Consider the following 20,393-nt stretch of genomic DNA (forward strand, 5'->3'; position numbering starts at 1 on the left):
ACACGCATTAAGTTATTTTGGGTGTTATGTGTAGTATCAGAAAACCCCAACTCAGCTGGCCTTAATAAGAAAAGTTAGCCTGACCAAGTGGTGGTGCAGTGGATAGAGCATCGGACTGGGACCTGGAGGACCCAGGTTTGAAATTCCGAGGTTGCCAGCTTGAGCGCGGGCTCATCCAGTTTGAGCAAGGGGTCACTCGCTCTGCTGTAGTCACCTGGTCAAGGCACATATGAGAAAGCAATTAATGAACAACTAAGGTGTCACAACGAAGAATTGATGCTTCTCATCTCTCTCCCTTCCTGTTTGTCTGTCTGTCCCTATCTCTCTCTCTCTGTCTCTCTCTCTCTCTGTCTCTGTCACACACACACACACACACACACACACACACACACACACACACACACAGACAGAAAGAAAAGTTAGGGCAAGGTCTATGTCCACCACCACAGGGTGCCAGCTCTGCTTCTTTCTTGACTTTCCCTTACCTGAGCTTTGTCCTAAGGTGGTAGCAAGATAGCTGCAGTCATTCCAAGCATCACATTTAGATGCAATAACATCTAGAGGAAGAAGAGTCAATTTATCTTTTATGCTGAGTCTTTTTAATTGAGAAAGGAAACATGCAAATTGGGAGACTCTCCTTCAAAATTCAGCCATCTAAATTGTCACAATTCTGTCCTAAAGCCATCCCTGCCAAGATATATGCGATAAATGTAATTGGTTTAGTAAAGCATATGGCTTTGTGGAGGAAGGTGGATGACCTCCCTAAAGTCTGGTGCTTTTAGGAAGGAGGGGAATGGGTGAAAACTAGGCAATCAGAATCTGCTGCTCCATTCACAAAACTTCACTCTGAACAGGACAAAATATTCCTCCACTTTGCTTTGTTCTGATTCTACCTTTACCCAGAATACTTAATCTTTCCAGTTCCTGATACCTGTCATAAAGTGGTATAAGAGTATGCTAGTCACTGGCAACTTCTGTCTCCCACTATTAGATTTTAAAATTAGTATTTTTGGTTTAGGATTAGTTTTCCGTTCTTATAGTTTCTGCTATTTCCAGAATGTTATATAAATGGAATTACGCAGGATGTGCCCCCTTGAGTCTGGCTTCATATAGATTACCATAGTGCATATAAGATTAGCCCATGCTGTTGCCTGTATTAGTATTTCATTCCTTTTTATTGCTGAGTAGAATTCCACTGTAAGGATGTACCCCAGTCTGTTTATCCATTCACCAGTTGTTTCCAGTTAGAGGCAATTATGAATAAAGCTACTATGAACTCATGTACAGGTTTTAGTGTGAACACATTTTCACTTCTCTTGGTAAAATACCTACATGTAGACAATCCTGGCTCATATGGTGAAAGTATGTTTAACTCTGTAAGAAGCTGATAAACTATCTGGGGGGGTTATTTTTATTTTTTAGTGAGAGAGACAGAGACAGAGAGACAGGGACAGGGACAGGAAAGGAGAGAGATGAGAAGCATCAACTCTTTGCTGCGGCACCTTAGTTGTGTATTGATTGCTTTCTCATATGTACTGTGACCAGGGGATTCCAGCCGAGCTAGTGATTCCTTGCTCAAGCCAGCAACCTTGGGCTCAAGCCAGCAACTGTGGGATCATGTTGATGATACCACGTTCAAGCCAGTGACCCTGCGCTCAAGCTGGTGAGCCGCACTCAAAGCAGCAAACCTGCAGTCAAGCCAGCTACCTTAGAGTTTTGAACATGGAACCTCAGTGTCCCAGGTGGATTCTTTATCTTTTGTGCCACTACCAATTAGGCACTGTTTGGGAATTTTAAATTTTAAATTTTGGGAAGATGTCTGGCAATCATCACCTTAACCAACTGATCAAACTTATTAAGAATGGGACAACCTGATATTTTATATTGCTAATGTGATGATGTATTAATCTGAATCTAATCAAGCTTCTAGACCTGTTTTATAGGCCATAAAAAGTACAAGAATATCAAGAAAAAAGTTAAGCCCTGGCAAGGTAGCTCAACTGGTTAGCGTCATCCTAAAATGCTAAGGCTGTAGGTTCAATCCCCAGTCAAAGCACATACAAGACTCAACCAATAAATGCATAAATAAGTAGAACAAACTGATATTTATCTCTCTCTCTTTAAAAATCAATAATAATAATAATAATAATAAAGAAACAAGTTAAAGGACAATATGAAGAAGCACTCAGGAAAATCCAGATTACAAGCATTCAAAGACAATTGTTCTGGTCTCTTCAAAAAGTCAATGGGCGGGAACAGGTAGATGCAGTGTAGGAGAAAGGCAGGGGCATTGTTCTAGAAGAAAAGAGAGTGAAAAAATATTACAACCAAATGCAATGTCTTGATGGAATCCTAGTTGTAAAAAACCAACCATAAAAGACTTTTTTTTTTTCTTTTTTGTATTTTTCTGAAGCTGGAAAGGGGGAGAGACAGTCAGACAGACTTCTGCATGCGCCCGACCGGGATCCACCCGGCACGCCCACCAGGGGCGATGCTCTGCCCACCAGGGGTGACGCTCTGCCCACCAGGGGGTGATGCTCCGCCCCTCCGGGGCGTCGCTCTGCCCTGGGGCAGAGGCCAAGGAGCCATCCCAGCGCCCGGGCCATCTTTGCTACAATGGAGCCTTGGCTGCGGGAGGGGAAGAGAGAGACAGAGAGGAAGGGGGGGGGGTGGAGAAGCAAATGGGCGCTTCTCCTATGTGCCCTGGCCGGGAATCGAACCCGGGTCCCCCGCACGCCAGGCCGATGCTCTACCGCTGAGCCAACCGGCCAGGGCCTGAGATTTACTTTTATTTATTTTTTTATTTTTATTTTTTTTACAGAGACAGAGTGAGTCAGAGAGAGGGATAGACAGGGACAGACAGACAGGAACGGAGAGAGATGAGAAGGATCAATCATTGGTTTTTCATTGCGCATTGCAACACCTTAGTTGTTCACTGATCGCTCTCTCATATGTGCCTTGACCGTGGGCCTTCAGCAGACCAAGTAACCCCTTGCTGGAGCCAGTGACCTTGGGTTCAAGCTGGGGGGCTTTTGCTCAAACCAGATGAGGTCGTGCTCAAGCTGGCGACCTCGGGGTCTCGAACCTGGGTCCTCCGCATCCCAGTCCAATGCTCTATCCACTGCGCCACCGCCTGGTCAGGCCGAGATTTTCTTTTAAATGATACAGCAGCCTGAGCTGTGGGAGCGCAGTGGATAAAGTATCAACCTGGAATGCTGAGGTTGTCAGTTCAAAACCCCATGCTTGCCTGACCAGGCAGTGGCACAGTGGATAGAGTGTCAGACTGGGATGTGGAGGACCCAGGTTCGAAATCCTGAGGTCACTAGCTTGAGCGCGGGCTCATCTGCTTTGAGCAAGGGGTCACTTGGTCTGCTGTAGCCCTCAGGTCAAGGAACATATGAGAAATCAATCAATGAACAGCTAAGGAGCTGCAACAAAGAATTGATGTTTCTTCTCATCTCTTTCCCTTCCTGTGTGTGCCTATCTGTCCCTCTCTCTGACTCTCTCTGTCTCTGCCACAAAAAACAAACAAACAAACAAAAAAACCCATGCTTACCTGGTCCAGGCACCTACTGTAGGCAACTATTTGTTGATGCTTCCTGCTCCTCCTCCCCTTTCTCTCTCTCTCTTTCTATCCTCTCTCTAAAATCAATAAATAAAATCTTTAAAAAATAAAAATAAATCTTCAAAAATAAATAAATGGTATAGCAAATTAAGAAATATATAAAGTATATAATAAAGTTATTAAATCTAGGCTAGGTAGTAGTATACAGGTGTTTATTATTTTGTTCTTTCAACTTTTCTGTATGTCTGTGACATATGAAATAACTGAAAAATTTTAATTATTATATTTTTCCTTTCTATAAGTTCTATTTATATTTCAAATCTGGTTGGCTATTTTATTATTTTTTTAAAGAAGATTTATTTATTTTAGAGAGTGGGAAGAAAGAAAGAATGAGAGAAGGAGGGGAGGAGCAGGAAGCATCAACTCCCATATGTCCTTTGACCCAGCAAGCCCGGGGTTTTGAACTGGCAACCTCAGCGTTCCAGGTCGTCGCTTTATCCACTGCGCCAACACAGGTCAGACACGGTTAGCTATTTAAAAAAAAAATTTGTTGTTGTTCTTTGCATATGCTTTCAAGCTAATATTTTATTTATTTTTGTTTAAAGATTTTATTTCTCGATTTTAGAGAGAGAAGAGAGAGAAAGTGGGAGGAGCAGGAAGTATCAACTTATACTAGTTGCTTGTCGTATGTGTCCTGACCAGGCAAGTCTGGGGTTTTGAACCGGAGACTTCAGCAGTCAGGTCGAAGCTTTATTCACTGTGTCACCACAGGTCAAGCTATTTCTTTAAACATAATCTTATTTCTTTTTTTTTTTTTTTTCCTTTTTGTATTTTTCTGAAACTGGAAACTGGGAGAGACAGTCAGACAGGCTCCCGCATGCATCCAACCGGGATCCACCCGGCACACCCACCAGGGGCTACGCTCTGCCCACCAGGGGGCGATGCTCTGCCCCTCCGGGGCGTCACCCCGTTGCGACCAGAGCCACTCTAGCGCCTGGGGCAGAGGCCAAGCAGCCATCCCAGCGCCCGGGCCATCTTTGCTCCAATGGAGCCTTGGCTGCGGGAGGGGAAGAGAGAGACAGAGAGGAAGGAGGGGGTGGGGGTGGAGAAGCAAATGGGCGCTTCTCCTATGCGCCCTGGCCGGGAATCGAACCCGGGTCCCCCGCACGCCAGGCTGACGCTCTACCGCTGAGCCAACCAGCCAGGGCCATAATCTTATTTCTTTAGACATGATAATCATAGTTATCTTTTTAATTCATGTCTGATAATTCCAAGACCTGAATTCATTGCACATCTGTTCATTCTGTCCGTTGCTTAGGTGCTTATTTTTTTGCACAATTATTTATAGGAATTCTTTGAGGTCTAAGATGAAGGCACATTTCTAGAGTGGTTTTACCTTTGTTCTTGCTAATTTAGTTGAGTCCAATTTAAACTAAACTTGATGCTTTCTGAATTTGGGCTTCAAATCAGCATGTGAGAGCTGGCCTGGGGCTACAGCTTTCAGAGACAGCCCCCACTCCCCATTACTCATCATCAGGCAATCTTCTATGCAGCCCATGGCGATAGAGGGTGGAAGAAGGGTTCTTTACTTCTGGTTCTCTTACCAGAGGTATCTTAGTGTTAAATGGAAAGTGTTTCAGATTATACTCTTTATGGGCCAAATTGTGTGCCCTTCCAAATTCAGGTGTTAAAGCTACAACACTTAGTACCTTAGAATGTGACTGCATTTAGAGACAGGGCCTTTAGAGAAGTTATTAAGTCAAAACCAAGCCTGGGGGGGGGGGGCTATATTCCAATCTGACTAGTGTCTTAGTAAGAAAAGGAAATGTGGCCTGACCAGGCGGTGGCACAGTGCATGGAGCGTTGGACTGGGATGCCGAGGACCCAGGTTCAAGACCCCGAGGTCGCCAGCTTGAGTGCCGGCTCATCTGGTTTGAGCAAAAGCTCACTAGCTTGAACCCAAGGTCGCTGGCTCCAGCAAGGGGTTACTCGGTCTGCTGAAGGCCCGCAGTCAAGGCACATATGAGAAAGCAATCAATGAACAACTAAGGTGTCGCAATGTGCAACAAAAAACTAATGATTGATGCTTCTCATCTCTCCGTTCCTGTCTGTCTGTCCCTCTCTCTGACTCTCTGTCTCTATAAAAAAAGAAAAAGAAAGAAAAGGAAGTGTGAACACAGAAAGAGACACCAGGGATGTACATGCACAGAGGAAAGACCATGTGAGAACACAGAGAAAAGGTGGCTATCGACAAGCCAAGGAGAGGCTTCCTTGATCTTGGACTTGTAGCCTCCAAAACTGTGGAAAAATTAATTTCTGTTGTTTAAGCCACACCGTCTGTCATATCTTGTTATGGCAGGCCTAGCAAACTAATTCAACTCCCGACTTTGTTTGGCCCTGGCCTTTGACTTCTTTACTCCACACCCCATGGGGTTATGAAAATTGTAGCTCCAGTTTGCAGGCGTGGCATTTGCCCGAGGAGAGACTTCAGCACTCCTGTTTCCTTTCCGAGGTTCCGCATTCTCTTTGACTTTGTCCCCATAATTCCTTACTATCTTATTATCTCTTTGATGGTTTTAAGAAGTTTTGTTCATTTTAAAATAGTATCCAGCAATTTAAGTTGTTTTCTGTGGGACAGTCTACCGAAATACCTCCTTCTATAGGTCAGCTTTGCTGGAGTTCTAGTTCCACTATGCTGAAGAGTCAATGTACCAAAGATGTCAACAGTCCCAATAATGGAAGACTTCAAGAAGAGGTAGGGAGGTGGAGAGAGGGAGGGAAAGTAAAGGAGAGAGGAGGTCAAGTGGAGATAGAAGGGGAAAGAGTGGCAGAGAGGGAGAGACAAAGAAAGAAAAGTCAAGAAATAACATATCAGACATAAGAAGAAGAGGGAAAGATGAAGGACAACCTCAAGCCTGGGAAGAGAAAGGATTGTGGATTCTATCAAAGAAGTCTATAATAAAAGTGAATTTTCAGAGAATGACCATGAGAACAATTTTTTTTCTTCTTTTCCAAGTGAGAGGAGGTGAGATAGAGACACAGAGTCCCGCATGTGCCCCAACTGGGATCCACCCAGCAACCCCCATCTGGGGCTGACGCTCTGCCCATCGGAGGCCTTCCTCAGAATGGAGGAGCTATTTTTAGTGTCTGAGGCAGAGGCTCCACAAGCCATCCTCAGCACCTGGGGCAAAGCACTCTAACCAATTGAGCCAAGGCTACAGGAGGGGAAGAGAGAGAGAGAGAAAGAGAAACAGAGAGAGAGAGAGAGAGAGAGCAAGAAAAGGAGAGGGGGAGGGGTGGAGAAGCAGATGGTTGCTTCTCCTGTGTGCCCTGACTGGGAATCAAACCTGGGACATCCACACGCTGGGTCTATGCTCTACCACTGAGCTAACCGGCTAGAGCCCATGAGTACAATTTAGAGCAACAATTTTCAACCTTTTTCATCTAAAGGTGCACAAACTAATTACTAAAATTCTGTGGCACACCAAAAATATATGTATTATTTGCTATCTGACAAAATATAGGTATAATTTTGATTGATTAACAAAATAATAATAACAATAATAATAATTACCTACACTTTTTGTTCTAAAGTGACCTTTTAAAAAAATCAGGTGGCCCTGGCCATGTGGCTTGGCTGGTTAGAGCATCGTCTCAAAGTGCAGAGGTTGCCAGTTTGATCCCTGGTGAGGGCACATACAGGATCAGATCGATGTTCCTGTCTCTCTTTCTCTCAAATTAATCAAATAAACATGTATAAAAAGAAGTATGTGTCTAAAAGTAAAAAAATCAGGTGCCTATACTTGTATAAGGATTTCTGGTGCCAAAAATCAACCAATCTGACACAACCTTATTATGTGACATAACTAAGAAGATGTAACTCTCTTGACCTATATATTTATGGTTGAAAACAGGCCATTCACACTAGACAGCTATTTTTGTGTTGGCTGTTGTCATTTTTATTTGACAGTCTAAGAAAAAACACGGTCATTGCTCCTAACAAACCAGGTATCGCGCATTTTTAAAATTCTTGTGGCATACTTGTTGAAAATCACTGGGTTAGAGTGATAGTAAGACATTAAAGGGTAAGAAAGGAATAACATTTTCAGTCAAATGAGAGCTACCATATACTAAGTATAAATCTTAGTGCACAAACTCATGTAATAAGAAACAATTTTATTTTTCCATAACTTATGGAAAATTTAACTTTTATCATTTCTAGACCTTGGAATCTTTAGGTAGCCTGGCATTAGCCTGCACAGTAGTTACCAACTGATCTCCCAAATCTATTTACCCATACACTGAAGTTGTTTTTGTTTACCACCCTGAATCCTAGGTTTTAAATTCAAAAGCTAAGACTTGACTCCTTTTCTTTTTCCTGTTTTCTACGATGTCATTGATATTTGTTATGAATGTTTACGTCTGTCAATTACAGAACACTTGAATACCAGTGGTTGGTTTAAGTAATATTTGTTTCTCATACATAACAAGATGTCTAGGGGTAGGCAGGTTGTACAGGCTCAATAAAGTTAGGAATGATTACCCTTGGCTTTGACTTATGTTTTCAAGATAGCTGTAGCAGCTCCAGCCATCACACCTATGTGAGAGTAGAAGAAACAGATAACTGTCCCCAAATTTAAAGATTGTCACTTACTAAGATCTACAGACAGGAAGAATAGAGAAACACATACAGCTGAGGTTCAACTCTCTTAGCACCTTCAGATTACAGAAACTTTAAAAAATACACCTTTATTCACAACCGCTATGTGGAACTAGTATCTTGTTGAGCAAGCTGTGAAGGTCTGGATTTTTTTTCTTCCTGTTAACTTGTGGTTCATGGATCTCTTGAGACATAGGGAAGCATGTAGGCAGGTCTCTTGTGGCATGGGAGCTATGCAAAGGATCAATGAGCATGGGTCACAGGTTTGAAAGACTAATTTTTTTTAAAGATTTTATTTATTCATTTTAGAAAGGAGAGAAAGAGAAGGGGGAAAGAGCAGGAAGCATCAACTCCCATATGTGCCTTGACCAGGCAAGCCCAGGGTTTCACCCAGCAACCTCAGCGTTCCAGCTTGACGCTTTATCTACCACACCACCAGAGGTCAGGCTGAAAGACTAATTTTTTTAAAATCAACTTTATTGAGGTATAATTAACATACAATAAAAATGCACCCATTTTAAGTGTAGTGTTCAGTTGGTTTTCAAGATGTGGAACATTTCCACCTGACTGATGATGGCACAGTGGATAGAGCATCGACCTGGGACGCTGAGTACCATGTTCAAAACCCTGAGGTTGGCCTGACCTGTGGTGGCGCAGTGGATAAAGCCTCGACCTGGAATGCTGAGGTTGCTGGTTCAAAACCCTGGGCTTGCCCGGTCAAGGCACATATGGGAGTTGAAGCTTCCTACTCCTCCCCCCTTCTCTCTCTCTCTCTCTCTCTCTCTCTCTCTCTCTCCTCTAAAATGAATAAATAAATAAAAATAAAAAAAAATAAAAAAAAAAAAACAACCCTGAGGTTGCTGGATTGAGCATGGGATCAATAACATGATTCCAAGGGCACTGACTTGAGCCCAAAGGTTGCTAACTTGAAGCCCAAGGTTGCTGGTTTGAGAAAGGGATTCCTGGCTTGGCTGGAGCCTCACCCAGTCGAGGCACATATGAGAAGCAATCAGTGAACACCTAAAGTGATGCAACTATGAATTGATGCTTCTCATCTCTCTCAAGAAAAAAAAGATATGGAACATTTCCATGACTTTTAATATTGGGTATGCTTCATCATCTTGCAAAAAGTACCAGTCAGGGGCCTGTTAAGAAATAGATGGCTCAGTTAAACTGGATAATCTGAGAAGAGGGATTATTTACAAAGGTGTGGACATGGTGTAGGGAAAGCACAAGATGGTTCTGTGAACCAAAGCCAGAGAGCTGTTACCACTTCTAGAACAGCAGGGTGAAGAAGAGGGAAGAGTTATCAGAATCTGGGAAGAGAATCTGTGTGAAGAGAACCATCTTATAGGACTTATGGCTTTCAGTTGGGGGGCATAGCCAGACACAGACTGGAGTCATCCTGCAGAGGAGCCAGGGAGATAAACACTTCAATCATACTCTCATTTCCTGGTAGGTTCCCTTTGGCATAATTCAGCTAGAAGTCAGAGACTAAGGGAGCCCTTTCGTTTAGTCCTTACAGGTTATCCTCTTAGTTTGGCTCTCATAATATTGCTATTATGCAATATTAAAATGATCACTTCTTCCTTATGCCTTGTATCTATTCTTGGTCTGTAACCTGTTTTTGTTTTTTTTTTTAAAGATTTTATTTATTGATTTTAGAGAAGAGAGAAGGGTGAAGGAGAAGCAGGAAGCATCAACTCATAGTAGTTGCTTCTCACATGTGCCTTGACTGGGCAAGCCTGGGGTCTTGAATCGGCATCCTCAGCATCCCAGGTCAATGCTTTACCCACTACGCCACCACAGGTCAGACTGTAACCTGTTCTTATTGGCTCAAAGAAAGTTTTTCTTCTAAAAATAACCAGTTAAGACTTAACTGTGGTAGTGCAGTGGATAGTGTTGACCTGGAACGCTGGGGTCACTGGTTTGAAACCCTGGGCTTGCCCAGTCAAGGAACATATGGGAAGCAACTATGAGTGGATGCTTCCCACTCCTCCCACTTCTGTCTCTCTCCTTTCTCTAAAATCAGTAAATTAAAAATATTAAAAAAGCCATTTAAGTTCATGTCATTTTAGCTTTATACAAACAAAAGCTTAAATATTCTTTCCAAGCATTTGCCAAAAGAAGGAATCAAGTCAATGTTTTCTGTTTACAAGGTTCTTTTCCAGTCATTCTTGAGATTTTTAAATATAGTTTTCAATTCAATAAACTTAAAATAGTTATATAAATTACACTCTAAGCTCTTTGGGAGTGTATTCTCATACATTAAAACCAAATCAACTCCATATTCTCAGTGCCTCCTACTAAATCACACAATTCATGTCATCATTTTTTTTTTTTTTTTTTGCAATCTAGGTTTACTCTGGAGAGTTACTTCATTATGATCTATATCAATTACTCAGACCCTTTTAAAATCTTGTTTTAACGCTATTATTTCTGGGGTGTAACACCCTAGGAGCTCTGGGAATTTAGTGACGATGCCCAAAGTCTTAATTTTCTATAGAACTTTCAAAAATGCTTTTGATCCCAGTCAGTGAGGAATTGGACAACTTGTAGGGGCTCAGGGGAATGATGGCTTTAGGTGATCATTATTCCGTGTATGGGTGTTACACACAAACCTTAATCTGAATGACCGTCTCTGCTCAAGATGGGATGCTAGGGTCTAATTAGGGGCAATAGAAACTGAACAATTGGGAGGGCTTTCTACAGGTACTTGGGAAGGTTCTTCACAATTTTCTCCCATAGATCCATGGGATTTTACAACTCTTAGGCATTTTAAGCCTCATTTTGCCACACATATTACTCCATATTATCAGGACAGGAGCTTTTCAGGTTCGTGCCTTAGAAATATCAAGATAAAAAAAATTTTTTTTTCAAGAGATCTGTCCTAATCCATTAAAGGAAAATATCTCTGGTGTGGCCCCCCTCCCACTCTCTCAAGCCAATTTTGATATTCTAAACTCTGTGATTTCAGACTTTGTCAGCAAGCTCCCTATTTTTTTTTAATTAATTTTTAGAGAAAGGGGGAGACATCAGTTTGTTGTTCTACTTATTTATGCATTCATTGGTTGTTTTTCCACTGGTTGATTCTTGTATGTGCCCTAATAGGGATCAAACCCACAACCTTGGCGTATCAGGATGATGCTCTAACAGAGCTACCTGGCCAGGTTCGTTTTTGAGTCTTTAATATGAACACTCCCTGAAAAAGTAGACATTTAATTATAACTAATGACATATCCATTAGTTTTATATAAATTGCAGAGGTAATGTGTAAAATCAAATCAATAAAGACTCTCATCCTGATCCAGGGACTTTCAGGAAAATCCATGTTAATTAAGTCAGTCTAACCTGCCGATACAGACCCACCAAACTTTTCATGGATGATCACCAACTGAAAGCCTTGTCAAAGAGTTGCGGGGAGAGAACCGACTGTGGCAGCCTGAGAGCGCAAGAGCCAAGCTGAAGAGAAATGTAAGTAAAATGTAGAGAGGGGTCCCCTCAATTGAACTCAGGGTCCACATTGTTCCAAGTCCTGCCAAGACAAGGCAAACTATTCTGGAGAAGAAAACTCACACTCGGCCCTGGACGGTTGGCTCAGCGGTAGAGCGTTGGCCTGGCATGTGGGGGACCTGGGTTCGATTCGCGGCCAGGGCACATAGGAGAAGCTTCCATTTGCTTCTCCACACCCCCCCCCCCATCCTTCCCCTCTGTCTCTCTCTTCCCCTCCCACAGCCAAGGCTCCATTGGAGCAAAGATGGCCCGGGCGCTGGGGATGGCTCCTTGGCCTCTGCCCCAGGCGCTAGAGTGGCTCTGGTCACCCCTGGTGGGCGTGCCGGGTGGATCCCGGTCGGGAGCATGCGGGAGTCTGTCTGACTGTCTCTCCCCGTTTCCAGCTTCAGAAAAATACAAAAAAAAAGAAAAAGAAAAAGAAAACTCACACTCAAACTTTAAAGTCATCATTGTTTATTAAGCTCTTTCCACAGGAATACATAATGGGTAAACATATAGTGGTTCAATTCCCTGGTCTCTTTAATATCTCAGGGTTTTTAGTTTTACATACCTTTATGCATACCAAATGTGTGGAACTAGAATAGGAAATTGAGGAAGTCACAAAGTATTTCTGAGAATTGGTTTCCTCTGGGGCCAAGGTCTTTTGTGGCACAGGGAGTCATGGACACATCTGGCAAGCGAGATGTGAGTAGAGACTTCATTAGTAGACAGAAGGTAATTGCAATTTACTTATGCTACACCTGGGAACTTAAGAGAATATAAAGCACTGGATGAAGTGGGTGGGGTGAATAGCCGGGGGAAGGAACTATAACTTTTTTTAGAGAGAGGGAGAAAGATGAGAAGCAGCATCAAATTTTTTGTTGTGGCACCTTAGTTGTTCATTGCTTTCTCTATGTGCCTTGACCAGGGGGTTCCAGCTGAGCCAGTGACCTTGGGCTCAAGCCAGTAACCATGGGGTCATGTCGATAATCCCACGCTCAAGCCGGCAACCTCGTGGTTTTGATCCTGGGTCCTCTGTGTCCCAGGCTGATACTCTTATCCACTGCGCTGCATGGCCAGGCTCACTTTCTTTTTTGAGTCAGGGCCTATGCCAGGTGCTCTATGTATGTTACTAAACTCTTGATAGCAGCTCTACTGGCTATATTATGATTTCCATTTACAAATTAAGAAACTGAGGTAATGAAAGTGGCTCATTTAAGTTCATACAGGTAGACCAAACTGGGAATTCTTTTCTTTCTTCCTGTATTACGTGTCCTTGTTTTGATGGTCCAAAACTCATGCACAAATGACCAGTCAGTCCAACAGTTCAATTCCTTATTGATTAATTACCTGTGAACTAAGGAATATAGAGGCCATTTAAAATCATTTTTGGCTCACAGGCCCTACAAAAATAGGTGGCACAGATTTGGCCTCATAGACTAGTTTGCAGACCCCTGTTCTCGGGCTTTCATTTGAGACCCTGCTGGGTTAAGCTTCCTTCCCTTGGGAGATAACTGAACTTTATTCTTTTCTCATCAGCACTTAACATGTAAGCCCGATGACAACTCTCTGCTTTTCTGTGTTTTTTCCCTCCAGTCTTTTAGCCTCTGGCCTGAGCAGATTCAAAACTGCAATTATTTTGATGAAAACTGTCCTTGTGTTTGATGACCCTCAAGTCTCTGACACTGTCACTCCAGCTTCTTGGAATGGCCAGGAGCTCTGCCAGTTCTTTGTTCACAGAAGCAGCTCATTGTCCTGCAGTCAGAACAGGCACACATGACCAGCAAGACATCAGTTCATCTCTCCTAAGTCCCCACTCTCTGGAATCTTAGCCCCTACATTACTCATTGTTTCAGTAGCTCTCTGATGCTTTCAAGAAGACTTTACATTTTTATGTGGCTCTTTTTGTTCTCAGCCATGCTACCTGGAAACATTAATTTTGCTTTTCAAATAATTTTAAAATAATACATTAAAGCTAAAAAAAAAAAAAAATCAAATTAGTTCACTGTGCTATTTCCACAAATTCACAAACCTTCCTGAATTATTACTGTTAAATTTTAAAGACAGGGTTACTGGGAGAATTTAACGGTAGAGAGAGAGAGAACAACACTAGGATTGGTTCCTCCATGAGATTTGCGGGGAAACGCCGTATCATCCTTGGATGGAAATACATGGAATTTATATAACCATATTGAAAAACTAATTCTCAGTGGAAATAACGGAATTAAAAAAAATTCATTTGAAGGACTGCTATCTCTCAACTATTTAGATTTATCGTGCAATAAAAATCCAGTTTATTGAGAGAAATATATTTGAATCCCTTCCTTTTCTGCAGCATTTAGATCTGAGCTGCAATTCATTAGAAAAACTGAGCTTGGGAACATTTGAGGCCTGGCATGGAATACAGTTTTTACACAAAATAATTCTTAATGGTAATCCCCTAACCACTGTGGAAGATCTATATTTTTTTAAATTGCCAGCATTAAAATATTTAGACCTGGGAGCAACACAGGAGTCACTTAAAACAGTTGAGACTGTCATCGTGAAGACCCGTGAACTGGAAAACCTGCGGGCAGTGTCTGGAGCCGGAGGCCTCTGTGGCCTAATGATCTTTATAGACCACTAACCACCTTTGGAAAAAAAGTATGGCGGAGAGGCTACAGGATGAGTCATCCGATGAAGATGAGTCTCCGGACAAAATCTTCAGGATGAAGTCAGGATTGAAATATCAGAGCCAGCTGCTGAGGACATAGGTGAAGAAAGGGAGTCATAACAACACTTCGTCCCCAGGCTACCTGAAAATAGTGTTGAAGATGTGTACTAAGCATTGCTGACAAAATACGTATTTTCCTCCTTTAAAAAAAAAATTTTTTTAAAGACAAAAAAGGACCATTTAGAGTGGTACAGGCTGAGATGTATAAACTTCCTATATCTTGCAGTATTTTAATATTAACATTTTTTTTGAACTAAATGATAAACCAGTATGACTGAAAAATCAAAAAGCATAAAAGAACACAGTGAAAAGGCATTCTTCTGTTCCTACCTCACTCAAGGCGCCTAGTTTCTCTGCTGGCAGAAGTTTCTCCTTTTAGGCATATTTTAAACAAATAAATGTTTTGGAAAATAGTTGCATACTATATATGCTATTTTATATCTATTTTTAAATTTAATTCTGTATCTTCTAGTTCTTTTCATATCTGTAAAGTGGGGTGTTGGGTTTTTTTTTTGTTTAACTGCTATATAGTCTTCCACTGTACCATCATTTACTTAGTGTCCATTGATACATTATGGTTATCTTTCTAAGTTTGTTGTTACAAACAATGCCATACAAAAGCATTTTGTACATGTCATTCTACACACATGTGAAGATGGTTTTTAGAAATTCCTAGAGGTCGAATTTTTATCTCCAAAGGGATTTAAACCTGTCCATTCATAGCAATCAACATATAAGAGTGCCTATTTCCCTACACCCTTGTCAAGATTTAAAAAAAACCACAACACACAAAACCAAAACACCCCCCCCACCTTTATCTCAACTAATTTAAAGAGTAGAAAAATGATGAGCATTAGTATAAGTGATATCAGGTACCTTTTCACATATTGAAAAGACATTTACATTTCCTTTCCTTCCTTGGGAACTATGTTCCTTGGGATCAAACATGAACTTTTCTATTTTTCTTTTGGGTTATTAGTCTTTTTCTTAATGTATTGGCAGATAATTTATATAAAGGAAATTATATCTTTGTAATGAAGTACATCTATTTTTGCCCAGTTTGCTATGTCTTCCAATTTTCCTTTATGGTAGTTTTGGTAAAATATTCTTAATAGTCCATTTTTATTTTTAATATTTTAATTTTCTGATACTCAAACTCTGCAGTTTTAGTACTCCCTGAAAAATTAAAGGCTCTCATATCCCTTCCACAAAAGGGAAAAAAGTAGCAATATATTCTAATGACTGATACAGATCATTAGTTTCTAACAAAAAAGCATAAGGCATACATAGTAAGACTATCAGAAAGACTAACAAGAGAAATTTAAATTTATCCTAAAACCAATTCTAGTCAGGAAGACTTTTCTTCACAAACAAATAAGTGGTTAAGTATATAAATCCCAAGTACATCACACTATTTTTTTCTGCTTTTTGGTCATGGACTACTCCAGGAAGACAATTATATAACTTTTAATCTGAAGAGATCCAGCAATGTCTTCTCTAAAATGTCAAGTGAAATTGCTCTTAGAAAAATACTAGTTTCATGAGAGTTTTTGACTATGCTTCATTTCAGCACGATCATTACTCAGAAGGCACACCCCTTTATAGAAAGGGCAAGTCAATTTTAAATTAGCAGCAGAATTCTACCACTAATTACCTGCTCAATCAATATTGAAGTAGATGCCATCAAGTGTGCAAAGATTAATAGAATTTCAGTTACAAAATATGGAGGGAAAAAAAAATCTCAAAAATCTACAAAAATACTTGACAAATTTAAACTAAACTTAGCTCTAGGTCACTTTATTGTATTTTTACCTTAAAAAAAAAAAAGAACAAGTAGACATCAGCAGAAATCCTGTTGAAACTGTTGGTTTGCTCAAAGTTGTTCATATTAATGAAACAAAGATTAACAGTCTTTAAGTTAAATTTCACAAAATGGAATCATTGCCTGATTTAACTTTGAGAAGTAATATAGGGCAAAACCAAGTATCATACTATGCTGCTCATAAAAATTAGAGGATATTTCAAAATGAATATGAAGCTATAAAATATCCCCTAATTTTTGTGAGCAGTATTTCTTTCCATAAACACAAATAAAAGTCACTACCAACAGAAATGATACCATAAAGAAATAAACACATGGCTATTTATGTTCCAAGTTCTACAACATAGTATATTGTGACGAATCTCTTCTACAGTAAATCCCTCCTTCCCCCAGAATAGCACATTAATAGAAATGTGAATTTCCAAAGTTTCAGGTACTTTAGTAACTAATTTTGATTTTGACACGTTACTATGATATGACAAGCTGTAAAACCCAAATGTTTTCTGTGTCACTTAGCAAAGAAAGGACGAGGGTCAGTGCTCTAACTCCACCTGCTTCTCCATCCTGGACCCAGCTTCTGATTCCCCACTCGGTTCGTTCTACTCAGTCTCATCTCAACTCTTAGTTCCTTTAAGAGTCTAGTTTCCTTTCTGTCAATTAATCCTAATTTTACAAAAAACTGATTTCATCTGATCTAGTCCATTTAAAAAAACAAACAAACAAAAAACGCTATAATGCTTAAAATAATTAAAAAGATAATCTGTCTCCTTAACTACTTGGTATAGTATAATATTGCTTAAATTACTGGTCAGGACAAAAAAGTGAGCAAAGGCCATAAAACATGCATTTTGGGGTGGGGGGAGATAATGGCATTTGAAGATTCCTTGGCCCAGGCATTTTTATATCTATTATCTATAAGTACTGTCAAACTTAGCACATCAGTTATAAATAAAGGATCAAGACTCTTGCTTATCACTGACTTTATCAGAAGTACATTTGTATATTTCTTCCTTGTAATCTTACAGCCCTTCAATTACAGAAAACAAATTGCCTGCAGAGAAGAATAAAAGTTAACAAACATGGTATAAAACACTCCCTCAGCCTGACGTGTGGTGGCGCAGTGAATAAGGTGTCAACCTGGAATGCTGAGGTTGCCGGTTTAAGACCCCAGGTTTGCCTGGTCAAGGTACATGAGAAGCAGCTGCAAGTTGATGCTTCTCATTCTTCCTCCCTGCCTTTCTCTTTCTCTCTTTCTTCTCTCTAAATCAATAAAATAAAATTTAAAAAAAAAATTGAAAACACTCCCTCAACCCATGCTTTACTTCGTGTACCTCCGAAACATCTGAAAAATACTATTCTGCGACTTACTGGGCTGTAGGGAACGAGCACCTCTGGACCCACTACAACGATCCCTAGCAGAATTTGGCGTCTTTCTTCCATTAACATTAACTGAATGTTTTGACTGGCCCATAAAAGAAGGTTGCCTATTTTCACTTTTTGGGCCTCTCCGAGATTTTGAATGCTCTATATCAGCTTGTCCTTTTACATTTCTATCTTTAGAATTCCTCCTCTGTCCATTTAGCAATTTATATGAAGGTGAGGGCGTATTGCGTAACTGATACTCATCTGGGGATCCTTTTCGTCGGTTTGGCTTCATTTGTTCTTTATCTACCTCTTTTTGAATCTGTAATGCTAATAACCTGTCCTGTTCTTCTTGTTTACGTTTCTCAAAAACTAGCTTTTCCAAATCGAACAGTTTTTGGATAATGCTGACTTTTGTTTCTTCTTGGTCTGAGGTAGATTCAGGGAACGGTTTCCTTCTTTTTGCAGAAGAGCATGGATCTCTAACTGCTGCTTCAAATGAAGACTCCTGGCTTTTTCTTTTGGAATTATCCTCTTGAGTGATTGGTAGGCGAGACTCTTCATTTTCTGTCTCAATTGTGTTACTTCCAATTATCTGGGTCGTATCTGACACAGCACACCCACTCTCTGCTTCGTCACAAGGCTGAGCTACAGCTTCTCTAGAGTAGGGAGCTCTGGCTTCAGGTCCCTCCTGATTTATGACACACAATTCTTTATCCTGACTGCTTGGTCTCATTTTGACTTCTTCTAGGCACCATTCTGTCCCACTGGCACACAACTGAGGCATAGGTGACTGTATTGAAGACTTTGTACTATGTTCTTGAATTTCAAGGCATATTTGCGGAGAAAGTGTTAGCATATCTTCCTCACTTTCTGTGTCTTGCCACATCGAGGTCTTTATATCACTAATGTCAGTGTCCTGGAAAAAACAAAGACTGAGTGAACCAGCAGTATACATAACATATATAATATATCTTACCCTGACACCATAGTAGAGTTGCAACTATAGTATTAAGTAGTTATTACTATCACTACTACTAAGGCATATTGATTATTTATTTATTTATTTATTTATTATTTTTTACAGAGACAGAGAGAGAGTCAGAGAGAGGGATAGACAGGGAGAGACAGACAGGAACGAAGAGAGATGAGAAGCATTAATCATTAGTTTTTTGTTGTGACACCTTAGTTGTTCATTGATTGCTTTCTCATATGTGCTTTGACCGCAGGCCTTCAGCAGACCGAGTAACCCCTTGCTCAAGCCAGCGACTTTGGGTCCAAGCTGGTGAGCTTTGCTCAAACCAGATGAGCCCACGTTTATGCTGGCGACCTTGGGGTCTCAAACCTGGGTCCTCTGCATCCCAGTCCGATGCTCTACCCACTGTGCCACCGCCTGGTCAGGCATGATTTTTTAACAGTATTTTTATTCCGTGTGCCAATTTAGATTACAGCAGTCTCTCATTTTCATTCCCATGAAAATGGCCGACAGCTGGCCCTGGCCGGTTGGCTCAGCAGTAGAGTGTCGGCCTGGCGTGCGGGGGACCCGGGTTCAATTCCTGGCCAGGGCACATAGGAGAAGCGCCCATTTGCTTCTCCACACCCCCCCTTCCTCTCTGTCTCTCTCTTCCCCTCCCGCAGCCAAGGCTCCATTGGAGCAAAGATGGCCCGGGCACTGGGGATGGCTCCTTGGCCTCTGCCCCAGGCGCTAGAGTGGCTCTGGTCGCGGCAGAGCGACGCCCTGGAGGGGCAGAGCATCACCCCTGGTGGGCGTGCTGGGTGGATCCCGGTTGGGTGCATGCGGGAGTCTGTCTGACTGTCTCTCCCCGTTTCCAGCTTCAGAAAAATACAAAAAAAAAAAAAGAAAATGGCCAACAGCTGACATCATGACCTGACCTCTTTTTCACTTTATAAATTTCCAGTAGCCCAGGGATTTTAAAACCTTATTTGTACCATAAACTCTTCTCCTTTTGGCATGTTGGTGAAGCTTACAGACTTCTCCTAAGAATAATATTTTTAAATATAAATACATAAGATCACAAAGAAAACAATTTATATTGTAACACTATTATTAAAACATTAAAACTTATGATGCTATGTGTATCTATAAATAAGATCCAGTGCCAGTCTAATAAACTGTAATACTGAAGTAGGAATTAGTATATACTTCAAGATTTGCAAAAAATATGATAAAAAATCCATCCATTCTACTGATGACAGGGTCACAGGTACTGGTAAAGAGAATTATAGAGGGCAGCATAGGTAAACATGGTACTCGCCTCCTTCCACAACAACATCAAGATTACAACTAAACTACTGAACCGTCATGATTTGGAACTGACCGAAATCTAGTTGAATGGAGTCCTACAATGAGGGATTTAAAGTAGAAGTCACATAGACTGGTAGGAGGGGAGGACGTGCGCAACAGGCTGGTCCCACACCCACGTGTGGAGGTTTAAAATCGCGAGGGGCCTGACCAGGCGGTGGCACAGTAGATAGAGCGTCGAACTGGGATGCCGAAGGACCCAGGTTCGAGACCCTGAGGTCGCCAGCTTGAGCACGGGCTCATTTGGTTTGAGCAAGGCTCACTCGGTCTGCTGTAGCCCCGGTGGTCAAGGCACATGTGAGAAATCAATCAATGAACAACTAAGGAACCACAACGAAGAATTGATGTTTCTCATCTCTCTCCCTTCCTGTCTGTCTGTCTTTCTCTCTGTCTCTGCCAAAAAAAAAAAAAAAATTAAATAAAATCACGAGGGGCTTGCTTTCTCTCTCTTTTCTG

At 41.2% G+C, this 20,393-nt stretch overlaps 1 protein-coding gene across 1 annotated transcript in view; it reads right to left on the reverse strand.

Annotated features, from left to right (window-relative positions):
- Positions 1 to 13,329: 13,329 nt before the first annotated feature.
- The window catches only part of RNF168 (ring finger protein 168), a 47,474-nt gene continuing 40,410 nt past the window's right edge, over positions 13,330 to 20,393 (reverse strand). Inside the window, exon 8 of the mRNA XM_066346815.1 lies at positions 13,330 to 18,533. Within this exon, the coding sequence (XP_066202912.1) occupies positions 17,571 to 18,533 (963 nt within the window). The 3' untranslated portion in view covers positions 13,330 to 17,570. The remainder of the gene's footprint in view (positions 18,534 to 20,393) is intronic.

Source organism: Saccopteryx leptura, chromosome 8 (genome assembly GCF_036850995.1).
Source record: "Saccopteryx leptura isolate mSacLep1 chromosome 8, mSacLep1_pri_phased_curated, whole genome shotgun sequence".
Classification (NCBI taxonomy): Eukaryota; Metazoa; Chordata; class Mammalia; order Chiroptera; family Emballonuridae; genus Saccopteryx; species Saccopteryx leptura.